A 13,639-nucleotide genomic window follows, 5' to 3' on the forward strand; every position below is an offset into this window, starting at 1 on the left:
GAGATGTTACATAGTGTATATAAGAAATTAATAATGTGAGTTAAGTCCATTTACGCTAACTGATTTTCTGATATGCCTTTGAATCAATAAGTAGTCATATGTTGTCATTTTGTTATGAGCCAGCCACAAGGAGCCCCCCATGATACCGATAATGCTTTGTAGCAGTGTTATTGTGCTGATGGGAAGAAGATACAATACATTCAAAACTGTGTAATGCCTGGCTCCTCTGACAAAACCTGGAAATGACAAAAGCACAATTTAATACAATTATCTGCTAATATTAACACAGAATACAGAAAAGCAGGACAATATAAATAGAGCTCACAATGCCTTCTAATTCAGGTCTACAGAACTTTAGGCTGGAATGTAATTCATTTCGCTGGCTCATGAGAAGTCTCCACCACTCTCTTGTACAGCTTTATGGTTGACACAAGTCCCGCAGTGTTTGGAATGCAGTAGAGCTGCCCACAGAGCCGAATGAAAGAAAATTAGACGTTTATTGTTGCATAATTGTGTGAGTGGGAAACAATTCAGGGAGCTATGCTTACATTATGCTACCACCACAAGGCCTACTGTGGTCATCTGAAATATATGTATTAAATTCCAGCCTACACACTTCAAAACTATCTGTTACACTCAACAACACATACACTGTGCAGTCTACAAAAGACGCACTATAGGAGACAGAAAATAAAGGATATCATTGTATACTTACAATATTTATGTATAATATCGCTAATAATGCAGACCCTACTGTATATTATAATTTTATAAATGACAAGAGACTCACTAAGCTCTCATTTGTCAAACAGCTTTTGTACTCAGCGTCTTCTTCTTAAATATCCAGTTCAGTATTGGGTATCAGCTTACATATGGAAAGCCTTGTAGGTGTTACAAAAGCGTAACTAAAATTAAAAGAGAAACTCAACTATTGTGTATTTTAACCACTTCCCACCGCAGGCATTTTTCGATTTTTGTTTTTGACTCTGCAACTTCCAAACATCATAACGTTTTAAAAATATTTTTATTGTTCACAGAGCTGTATGAGGGCTTAATGTTTGTGGGACAATCTGTACTTTGTAATGGCATCATTTATTGTTCTGTATTATGTACTAGGAAGATGGAAAAAAAATCAGAATCAGGTGGAATTGGAGAAACACTGTATGTGTGCAACATTCTTACGAGTTTTTATGATGTTTCCTATGCAGTCAAATTGATATGCCAAATGTATTCTATGGGTTGGAACAATTCCAGGGATACCAAAGTTATAGTTTGTTTTGTTTTTTTAATTTTAATCCCTCAAACTCAAAACTTGGAAAAAAAAATTGTTGGAGTTGCGATATTCTGACACCTGTAACTTTTTTATATTTCCATTAACGGGGATGAATAGGAGGTCTTTTTTGCACATCTTTTTCCCTTTTTTATTCTAATTTATATGGGAAGAAAAACAGCGAAAAAACAGGCGTTTTGAATTTTTCTCCCGCTACAGCATTCAGCTTTAATTATTAGACTCCCCCAGGGGTCTGACCACTAATGCAATGCATTATATTGCTAATGTTTTGCAAAAAGACGGCTTTTCTATTTCAGGGTGCATAGAGCAGCCTGTAATAGAAGTTAATAGGAGACAAGCCTGGAAGCCTTCAATAGGCTCCTGGCTGTCATAGTAATGGTTTGCCAGCCCAGGATCTCACTCCTGGGGTCAATGAACCATGGAAAATGGAATTTGGTGAGGCATTAATGCCAGCGATCAGTGTGGGCATTGATTGCAGGCATTCTATTATACAGTGGAGACCTGGCGGCTATGTGGCCACACAGCTCTTGAGCGGCTGCAGTAATTAAATACACCGAATCTGCTGTACTGTTACAGTGGATGTCAGGAAAGGGTTAAATTAGCCCTCTCCCACTGGCAAGTTAAACATAAAAATTTGTCCACCCTTATATAACTTATCTTGAATATGCATAATGACTTTAATTTCTTATGAAACCAATTAATTACAATACTGCAACAAAATTTAAGAAAAAAACTTGAAAGGATACACTTTCGCAAAACAAAGAAAAATACAAGATATCACTTTGTGATACAATATCACGCTGTTCTCTAGGAATGCTATCTCATAACACACATATCTAGACATATTCAGGCAAGGGGGATGCATATATGTCTTTTTTAGCTACACAAAACTTGTAACTACTTAAAGAGTAGACAGAAAATGTATTGTGATGGTATGTAGCTGGTAGAATGGGGGTGCTTAGTCTGGAAAGAGTAGTAGGAGATAAGAAAGGAAAGAATGAAAGAAAAGTAGGAAGGAAGCTATCGGTGTAGAAGAGGGCAACATACTCCTACTTCAGATAAAATGATGAAACAGATGTCTGTATCATCATGTTTTGACATCCGTAACACAGATTTACTTTTGGACACAGGTATAATATTCTGGATTTTAATGTCAGAATATTACAATTGTACCTAGATGCATTATACAGACTATGAACAATAGGATTCTGTTTCCACAACCTGCAGATGATACAATCTGTTGACCATAAGTGTAGATCTCTTTTTCTGTAGCAGGAAGAAAGCCAGAAAGATTGGGCTGTCGGAATTCTCCTTATAAACATTTATGGCAAAAGCATAGTGGAACCTGTCAATTCACATTGTTAAACAGTAGGATAGTCAGGTGTTGTGGTGTCTGTCATATGACGGACATGCACTGCATCGTTGTTTTTGTTACAAACAGAAACCACCATGTACATGTCAACAGAGCATTAACGGGGTATACCCATCTCAAGGATCCTGTCTATACTGGTAGCTTATGTAAATTGAAGACTTTTCCTAGATATATTGCTTTTGCAATGCTGCTTTGTTTTCCTGCTATGTGAAATTATTCCTCTCATTGTTTACACAGCGTTTCCATAGCGCCGGACCTGTGTGATAAGACAAGTGACTTCACTCACTGTTATCTACAGCCTCGCAGGCAGGACAATCAGATCAGCTAATTGCAGTTTGCTGATAAAGTCCTGTCTGTTATCTTTATATGTAAACACACAGATAACACTGAGGCCCATTCTCTACAAGCATCTGCATGTTATCTGATTTGCATTTATATTAGATTTCTAGTTATCATAAGTATTGTGATACTTCATAGTGTCTGAGCTGGGAGGCGGGGAGGGTAAAATACAGGAAGTGAGAAGAAGAGACAGCAGGCAAAGCTGCTGAAACAGGGAGATGAGAAAACCCTTTTAAAGTGGACCTGTCAGCTTTCCCGTTATTTGCCACAGGGCTGGATATATCCTTGAGGTTATAGCGACGATGATCTCAACCCACTGTCAGAAGGGCATACCTGACAGTCTAGCTGGGCTGTGAGGAACAACCCCCCTGACTGTACTCGTCCATAGACTAGTATTGGGGGGCGTTCTTCACAGGTTCGCGTCATAGCTGGGCGGTATGGAAAGTCCCCTCTGACAGTACAGGACAGAGTATTCTCAGGGGGGTTTGCTCACAGCCCAGCTAGACTGTCAGGAATTACTTTGGAATTGCCGATATGACATTCTTGTACATCATTTTGTAGTGCCAATAAGTGTTGACTGAATATAGTCTTATGTTCACAACTCTGTCGGGATTACCATTTTTCTGTTTCCGTTATAGATACAGAAACATAAATCCTAACTGGGACAAATCCCTTCTATTGCAGACACAAACAGATCCTTTAGGACCCATTGACTATAATCCATTACGATGTTTGGCATTTTGCTGGAGTAAATAGTTATGTATAAAGGATTTTTTTTTAATGTAATATGCAACAGAGAGGTTTAACTGAACTTCTGATATAAATATGCACATAGCCTATGCAATATTCTGTGGTTTTGTGATCTCTGTGGAAGCCATTAAATTGCAACTTTGATATATAAAGTGTAAGCCGATGGCTGGTCAGGTAATGGAGGGGATGAGAAAACTCCAGGAATGTTTGTTCTTAGCAGACAACTTTCGTCTGCTGAGCATTTTGGTAAATGCTCAGTACTGGGCTGGATTTTTAGGAATGGCAGGTAGGTTGGTAGTGGGACCTGTCAATCCACTCCCCTCCAGTCCACACTTTGGTTAGGGTTAAGAAGCCAGCTCCAGCAGCGACACTTGGGCAGAGCTTGGCTGGAGAGCTGACAGAGAGGTCATATTTTTGTCATTCAGGACACAGCTCCAAAAATATGACCTCTCTCTTTCACTCTCCAGCCAAGCTTTGCCAAAGTGTTGCTGCTGGAGTTGACTTCTTAAGCCTCCTTGACGAGGAGACTCTCTGCAGCTGAGTCGCTGCCGGAACATCCTCAAAGTGTGGACTGGAGGGGGGTGGAATGACAGGTCCCACTACCAATCCTACCTGCCATTCCTAAAAATCCAGCCCAATAACCAGAACTCTGAAATAAACCTCAGCAGACAATAGTTATCTGCTGAGAAACGTTCTTTATGGAGTTTTCTCAACTCACCCACCTTAGTAGTCTACACCCCCTCCATTACCTGACCAGCCATCGGCTTACTATATATATATATATATATATATATATATATATATAAAAAATAAATAATTGCTTACCAGCCATATGGTTTTGTGGGTAAACCTGCTGTTTACTGAAAACCTACATTTATTTGTTGGGGCAGTTTTCACTCAATTTGCCTCCACTCCTCAGCCACTATGTGTTGGGTAGTATAGGCAATGCCCTAGGACCTTGATGGCAAACCTATGGAACGTGTGCCAGAGAGGGCACTCAGAGCCCTCTCTGTTGGCACATGCACCGTGGCCCTGATCACTCACTAACGGGGAATCCGGTGCGATAATTTAGTAGGTTTTGGGTTGCAGTTTGGGCACTCCGTCTCTATGTCCTAGGGTGGCCTTTAGATGTGCTCCCTTAAAAAGGGTCAATCCTGGCAATACATTTTTTTTAATATATAGAAGATATAAATCATGCATGAGAAAAAAGGTTATACCAGTTTCAGCTTTAAATGTATCTTTTGCTGTCCATTGTTCCTGTTTCCATTACAGCTAATTCATATAATTGACATTGTTCTCAGCAACAAAAAAAGAACTTTTAATCACGTATGACCAGAGACATTTCCTTGCTCTTTTCCCCTTCTTCTCACAAATAGGCAATTTCTGAATACTGAATGAAAGTATAATGGAGCCATGCTGGTTTAAGTTATGTGTTGTGCAACCCAGTCACTCAGTTCTGTGTTAAGTGCTTATCACTGCAGTCATAATTCATTGCATGCTTGAAGAAACTGGAGATCAAAGCCAGAGCTCTAAAACACCACAGCCGGCTGCAGAACTATTGGGCTTATATCAGTCAGTTTAATGAGGAGTAAAAAGCAGCATGCCAGATAGGGTGGGAAGCAGAGATTCCGAATACCAAAAGTGCGGGTGTAGACCAGCGGATTGATCATTTATTAATGACCCATTATTTATGATTATGTTCCCTTATTTTTTTCAATATGAATGATTAAATCTCCCATTGGAACGTTCAAAGTCAGAATTGCACATAAGATCACTGAAGTAGCTATATAAATAAAATATTTTAACGACAGCTTGCAAGAAAAGGAAACATTGAGGAAACAATCTCAAGGACAGGGTATTAACGATACTTTTAGAAGAATATTCACCTAAAAGAAAATAACTGGTACATAGTGTATAAGATAAAAGACGGCCGATCCTACTGATTTGGTTGGACCAGCCAACAGGGGCCTGCCTCTTCCTCCTGTAGGAGCTGGAGCTTCTTGGCAAGGATTTATTCACCTTTATCTGTATTTTCAGCCTGACTTTTTGCTGTGTATTTATTACTAAAAATTGTCCATATAGCTCAAGGTTTCTTTCTTTTGGATCTCTAGATATTGCTAGCTGAATGTGCTAAAAAAAAAGTAATCTTGGTATAATTTCATACAAAATTTTTTGCTGGCATAAAAATTAGACACTGAATGTGCCAAAATGAATGCTTTCCAAGGTAAGGCCCCACAGGCCCAAAACGCCGCTGGTAAAAATCACAGCATTATACAGTAACAGCAAAGTAGATGGGATTCATGCAAATCCCATGCCCACTTTGCGGTAAAAGCCACAGTTTTGGAAATTGCAGCATGTCAATTATATCTACTGTGGGAAGAACTGCGATGCATTCCTGCTGCGTTTTTTCACGCAGTGCTTTAACGCTGCGGATCGTCCTGTGGGGGCTTAGCCTAAGGCAGATTTTCACAATTTTAAGATGACATTGAATATATAGTATTTTAAGGACTGAATTTACTTGAAGATAGAATATTACTCTTTTTTTAACTTAGAAAATGTCTCAAAATCAGAGCAAAAAAAAAACAACAAAATTCTTTGGTGAGGTCCATATGGGGCATGATCACAGTGAATTGATATTGCAACCTTGCCTGGCAGCTAGACTGCTGTGATCTACATTGCCAGCATTGTGGTTAAGATTAAAGCTAGGTCAACAGCGCAACATTTTGTAGGGCCACTTATTTATTTTAACTGAGGCCTACAAGATTGCATACAAGTCATTGAGGTCATATGGACAAGTGTCACTTAGGAGTAAAATTCAATTAGTAATGCTACAAAAAGTTATATTGTAGCCCAGGCACTAAAGAAATCTCAAACACACACTGCAACTAAGACGTGCAGCACAAAGTTTAAACAGCATGTGCATTATTGCTTTAGGTTCTTCCTCTGGATTTCAACCTTACAGAAGGAAATTCGTCCCCTGGGAAACTTTTTAATGGTGTTTGCCCCAGGGCTGTGTAGTCATACAGTCAGAATTTGAGTCAGGGCCAGTTTTGGGTGGAAAAAAGTTTCTCATTGTAACTTGAAAGTAAATATATTCATTATCTTTACTTACATTATTCAAGATTTTTAAGACTTTTATTTAAAGGTGTTGTCCGGGATAACTAGAAATCCCTACATTAATCTAAACACCCTCTTACTTTCTAAATAGCATGATTTTACAAAAAATGGACAGTTAGCCATAGTTACATTTTCTGATTATCCAGTGACAATCCATTTCCGGAAACGAATTGTCACTACTATGCCTCCCCGATCCACCCCATTATACTTACCCTCCAGGCTTCTTCCGTCGAGACGGTTCCTCCCTCTGTAATGATTCTGCAGGGTGAATGCTATTCTCTACTGTGCGTGCCTCTGACGGTAATTCACCTCTACTGAGCATCCACGCATGTGCAGTAGAGGTGGATCATCGCTGGAGGAGAAAAACATGCACAGACTGAATCAGTACAAGAGGAGGAGGGTCAGTTGGTCTCACAAGAAGAAGCATTGAGAGTAAGTATATAATATGGGTCAGGAGTTGAGCTGAGTAGGAAGGGAAGAGTGGGGTAGGTAGAGAGACAGGGTGAGGGAGTATGGGAGGAGGGGAGTGTGGAAGGGAGGGAGTGAGGTTAGAGGGGTTAGTGAGGAAGTTACGTAACAGGAAGCAGAAGCATGTAAATAAATGCAGGAGATACCAGGAGCTCCCACAGGCACCCAGAAATCACTCAAAACACTGCTAAAGGTATATGGGTGCATTTATTAACCCATTAATAGCGCTAACAGACACTTTTTAAAAAACATTTTTTTTGCCTGGAAAAATGTTTTCGCAAATTAGACAAGTTTATTTTTAGTTTCTGTCTGACCACAGGTATAAGTCATTTATAAAGGAGTCAGACCAGGAGTTGGGTTGTGGAAAAATATAGGAGTCATAATTTTAGCTTACCGACTCCATGGCCCTGGTTGTGCACTGTGTGTCATTGGTCTGCAAATGTTCTGAGCCTTAGGCCTAAGCTTGACAATGACTTTATTTACAAGACTGTCGTTCAATAGATGCAGTCATATAAATGTACTGATTATTAGCTTTTTGTTCTTTTTAGCACATCTTTTCCCTAACACTTGCTCTGATGTGTAACTTAAGATGAAAAAATGTAATGACATAAAAAAACTTGGGTTGTTAATATGAACTTTACCGGAGATTACATGGCCAAAGTTCGGGTCTAATCCACTGCTGGGGGGAGGCTCCTGCTGCAGCCAGACACAGGGTTAACAGGAGGACCAGAGGTACATGGTTGCCCTTGTAAGACACATAAAGAAGATGCAGTATTTCTCAGTTTTAATTTTTTGTGTATTTTCTGTGTTGTAGTATCCCTTTATGTGTAATTCTATCCATTTATAGGTCGAAGCTTTCTGCACCATTGAATATGAAGAGTAGTAAGTAAAAATAAAACAGCTTTGAGGTGAACAATTTATGGCTGGGCTTATGTTGCCTTGTGTCACAATCGATTTTCTTAGACATAAGTTCTGGGATATCATGCGGTACTGGGGTGTGATGCTTTTATTCATGCGTTTAGCTCACTACCTAAATCACTAGAAAAGATTAACAGTGAGAAAGTGGCACTTGTCCTAAACAAAATTGATTTGCGAAGCTATACACAATTTCCGTCAGACACGTCTGGTATTGAGGTTATATAGTGACTTTTCATACCCAGTGCTATGATTTACACATACAATTACTCGCTATTCATTTCTGGTTTGCATTAATACTTTAGGAGGCCTTAGATCTTAGTGATACCTTATCATGCTGTTATAGCTGATTTCGATTTGTGCAACAGTTTTAACAACATTTTATAGAAGTTTGTGGAACTCTCTAAGGACTTCAGAAGTGAGGTAAAAGATATTTCACCATAATGCTATTTACCAATAATAATAATACATTTTATTTATATAGAGCCAACATATTCCGCAGCATTTGTAGGGCTCAAATACAGACAAAAAGATACTTTACAAAGAGATAGCCACTTCCCACAATGGATCTGAGGGCCCTGCTCACCGGAGCTTACAATCTATGAGGTAGAGGGGGTGACACAAGAGGTAGCAGGGGTGGCATCAGAGGTAGCATTGCTTATACAGTGGTCAAGACAATTTTGTAATAGAGTTCACTGTTATTACACAAACATAAAACAGTCGTGCAGATGGTGCCTGGATATATAAAGTTAGTCTGAAAGAGCATCATATCATGTGGGGTAATATGGGAGCGTGAACAGTGGAGGGATTCTAATGATGGTACGGAAGGGTTTACATTAGGAATTGTGATAGGCCGGTCTGAAAAGATGTGTCTTTAGTTTGTGCTTGAAACTGTAGAAATTGGGAGTTAATCTGATTGTCCAGGATAAAGCATTCCAGAGAAGTGCTGCAACTCGGGAGAAGTCTTGTATACGAGCATGAGAGGTTCTGATAATAGAGGATGTAAGTGTTAAGTCATTGAGTGAACGGAGAACACAGCTTGGGCACAAAATGTCCTCATAAAATATAAAATATGGGGAAACCAAAATACAAACAGCTATTCTAAAAATGTCTTTCACTGATGAAAAAGTCCTCTTCTATCTAAGTAGGAAAGTCATAAAAATAAATTTGACATACCGGTAATATTGTTTTCCGATGTCTATGTCTCCTCTCCTAAACAACAGCCTGCATTCTGTTAATAAATAAGCATATTTCCTGGGGTATTCACTGCAGTCCCAGAAGCTTACTATCAGATTTTTGCTGCTTATGAAATGAACAGATCCTTAAAACATGACTATTTTCTCCAACAAATGAGAACCTTATTCTCTTCAGCCAAGACATTGTTATATACATTCCCTCATCCTTTCTACATTCTACATACAGTCTATCCATTACCAAGCCACTGTTATTATTGCTGTACAATTCTTTACAAGTATGACAGTGATAACATGCTGAAGACTACACGGCCCGACAGCAATTCCAGCCAACAATTGATTTTCAGACATCTGTCATAAAAGATTGATTGAGTAGAATCTGGTTTCAGGTGCATATATGGAGATTTCAGCTATTATATAGGTTTACTATATTTCCTTATATGAGTTTGGATGATGCTGTTATTGTGTTCTAGATGCTTTCTGGGTCTGGTGGCTAGAAAGTTATATTCTAGATGCTAAATTCTAGCATAATATAGAACAAAGTTCATATTCTTATAAAGCTGAATATACACTGAATGCTCATTTTATTAAAGGGATCTATCAGCAAAATTATGCTGTATGAGCCCCACATATGCATGAATAGCCTTTAAAAAGGCTATTCAGGCACCGGTAATCTTATTTTAAACCCCCCACCCGTTTTAAAATAAAACTATAAAACCATATGTGTAAATTATACCTTCATCCGACTTCATCTTCGGTCCCGCCTTCCTCTTCTTTCTTCTTCCAGCGACGTCCTCCAGTCCTGGCTCTTCTCCGCCTTAATCTTCTTTACTTCCAGTGTGAAGAAGTTCGCGAGCGTACTGCACATGCTTGCGTAGTTCTAAGGGATACTTAGAACTACAATAAAAATGGCGTCGGTGCGTGTGCAGTAGTGCTCCGGATGAAGCGCTACTGCGCACACGCAGGATTTGATCACAACCCACCGGAAGAACAGAAGATGAAGACGGAGAAGAGCCAGGACAGGAGGACATCACTGGAAGAAGAAAGAAGAGGAAGGCGGGACCGAAGATGACGTCGGATCGTGCACGACCGCCCAGCGTGCACATTCAGATATGATTTACATATATGGTTTTATAGTTTTATTTGAAAATGGACAGGGGGTTTAAAATCAGATTAGCAGTGCCTGAATAGCCTTTTTAAAGGCTATTCAAGCATATGTGGGGCTCATACAGCATAATTGTGCTGATAGAGCCCATTTAAATACATCTATTGAGTAGGGCCCTGGACCTTCAGATGCAGTGGTCTGTCATGGCATAAAGCAGTATCATCCACAGGTAACCCAGTACCAAGGATGTACCAAGGACACATTACACTTCTAAATTCAATACAGAGATGCTCCAATCATGAAAGGGCAGGTGTCTCTAGTAAAGCGGCATTTTAGAAATCTTATTTTTTGTTGTATTTCAGCCTTTTAGGCTGTCACTTAAGCTTTTTTTCTGGTTTTTAAAACTTCAGTAAAGTATCTAAACTAGCTGCTGCAATATCTCAAATACACAAGGGACTCAATATAATTTCTTTTCTTTTAAAATTCTTATTGAATGGAATACAAAAAGCTATAGAAATATGTAGAAGAGATACATAAAGCAAAGAGGATCCAAGTGGGTTTGGGGTGTTTGACTCAAATCCACGTTCAGCTCTGACTCACTGTTATTCTGTATAACACTGACATAACCAATTCAATTAACAGAACAAAAAAGAAAAGCAAACTAGGGAGACTTAATATAATTCCAAGCATCAATAGGGTGGTGGGAGAGGTTCTTACGTTTATCGTATGTGGTTCTTATGTCTGTATCAATGGCTGTTCCCCAAGTAATGAAGAGTAAAGAACAACGTGAACCAGTATTGTATTGGTTTGTTGTTGTTCTGCAGAACACAATTGTACATGTTGCAGCTAACTGTTATGAAGATAAATTGGTGTCTTATTTGTTTGCTGTGTGGCGTATGGTGGCATTACAGTATTGCTCTGCTGACACCTAGTGGATTTTCCTGAAAATGCTGTGCAAAGGTAGAAAGGTTCTGTTTCAAAATCAAAGGGTTGTCCAGAAAAGAGGGGAACTTATACCACCCAGTCCACTCACATGAGTGACAGTAAAGGAAAAAAACTATTTCCACTAAGAAACAGAACAAAATGTTGTTTCACTTACTTTTGCTTCACTATTCTACCATTGTCAGTGTACAACAAATCACTGTCCTATTTGTTTGCGATCAGAGCACTGTTTTGCCATAATACAGTCATAGCGATAATAATAAATAGAACGTTTTTCTTCTCAATGGTCCTGGCTACTTTGTCTGTTCTAGTAGATCACTAGGGATCAGTCTACACTGTAAGGGTATGTTCATACAGCGTTGTCATGTGGAACAATTTATTGTGCAATCCACAGTATAAATCTAATGCTGACCCATGGATATCTACAGTGGATTTTCACCTTGATACGCCAGAGATCCATAGATCATTAAATGTGCTAAGATGTACCTAATCCGTCTCATCCGGTGACATATCAGTTATTACATTGGATGTTATATCCACAATAAAAAAAGCTGTGGCAAATAAATAACAGCTTGGGAAAGACCTTCATATCTAGACTTCACTGTTATATGCTTAGGTATTCCACAATATGACAAAAATGATAATTTGCATATTGTATAAATCACAGCATGCATTCGCACTGCGACATGAAATCTATCCACCAATATCTTTGATATAGATCCTTGATCCATTATCAGCAGGAAATGGACAAGTGACTTCTAACCTACCAGGAGGACACTTTCCCAATGAGTTATTGGTTAATAGATGCTACTCTTCTGGGTCACCAGGAGGTGGACATTATCCTATTCAGTCAGTTATGATGATTGTTAATGGGGTTATGTATATAAGGAACAACAGAATAATGACAAATGCAGCTACACTAATGTGTACAAGGCCTGATATAGAAATCAATTCAATATCATCTTAAATTACAATGTTATCATTTAATTACTTTTTCAGAAAGAGATGACATCACGAATGTGCCAGTGAAGTGAGAAGATCAAGAAGACAAGGCGACACAAACGTCCACCTGCTTTGTCCAGTTAACACTTGGCAAATGTTAACATATGTGAATGGCCAATTGGATTGAGGTTCTGTTCCTGTCTCTTATGGGCCAAGCTTCAACGATGCTGCTAGTCAAGTTCTGAAGTTGATGTAACTGGAAAATCAAGCAAAACTTGTCCTTGTGAATGGGATGTTCTATTAATATGTATCAAAAAGAATGCTTGCCACAGAGCATCAGTAGAATTTTTGGATGACCCAAACGTTTTTGGTGTTATTAATGAATTACTACTAATTGAAGATGACAAGTCTTTAAGGGAACTCATATTCTTAAGCTAGATTTACAAATTGACAATTTCTCTTACAGTTGTATGTGTTGGCAATGTGAATGTGCACCACCACCAATAATGTAATAAATAAATACAGCCTGGGAAAGACAGATCATACTTTTAAAACCATACATGACATAGCCACTGAATGTAAACCAAGAATTGACAAATATGTATTTATTAAAAACACCATGGACGAAACTGTAACAACAGACTGATGAGACCCACCATACAATACAAGCCAGTCTTATATATACAACATAGACTAAAGGGTCATTAATACAAATAGAAGTATATAGTGTAAAATTCTAGTCCACAAATCAATAGGTTTAATGCCTGATCCGCAATGTTTTGTAATTATTTGTGAATTCTTGCTGTGCTTTCAGTGGCTATGCCTTTTGTCTTTGGTTATTTCATGTAGAAAGATTAAGAACAGATTTATGCTAAGGCCCCAGTTAGATAAATGGTACACAGGACCTGTTCTTCCATTATTTTGGCCCCTGCCAGTAAAGACTGATATTTCCCATTTTGTGGATAGGGGCTAACTTGTAATAACTGGGATACCACTGGTGTTTTCTGTATAGGAAAAACACTGCAGACAAAACCGCAGTATATTTCTGCCACGGTCTTTTCTGCAGTTTTTTGCAGTGATTTGCTGCATGGGGCCTTAGCCTAAATCAGATATGCTGGTATAAAAATAAGGATAGCCATGAATAGTGTGAAGTTCGTGCCATGACATAAAGAAGGATTGATAAAACACAAGCCCATTGTGATTGA

At 38.8% G+C, this 13,639-nt stretch overlaps 1 protein-coding gene across 1 annotated transcript in view; it reads left to right on the plus strand.

The window, feature by feature from the left end:
* MOB3B (MOB kinase activator 3B) overlaps positions 1–13,044 on the plus strand; it is a 63,615-nt gene extending 50,571 nt beyond the window's left edge. The window contains exon 4 of the mRNA XM_075279692.1: positions 12,492–13,044. Coding sequence (XP_075135793.1) covers positions 12,492–12,521 — 30 coding nt within the window. The 3' untranslated portion in view covers positions 12,522–13,044. The remainder of the gene's footprint in view (positions 1–12,491) is intronic.
* Positions 13,045–13,639: the final 595 nt, after the last annotated feature.

Source organism: Leptodactylus fuscus, chromosome 1 (genome assembly GCF_031893055.1).
Source record: "Leptodactylus fuscus isolate aLepFus1 chromosome 1, aLepFus1.hap2, whole genome shotgun sequence".
Lineage (NCBI taxonomy): Eukaryota > Metazoa > Chordata > Amphibia > Anura > Leptodactylidae > Leptodactylus > Leptodactylus fuscus.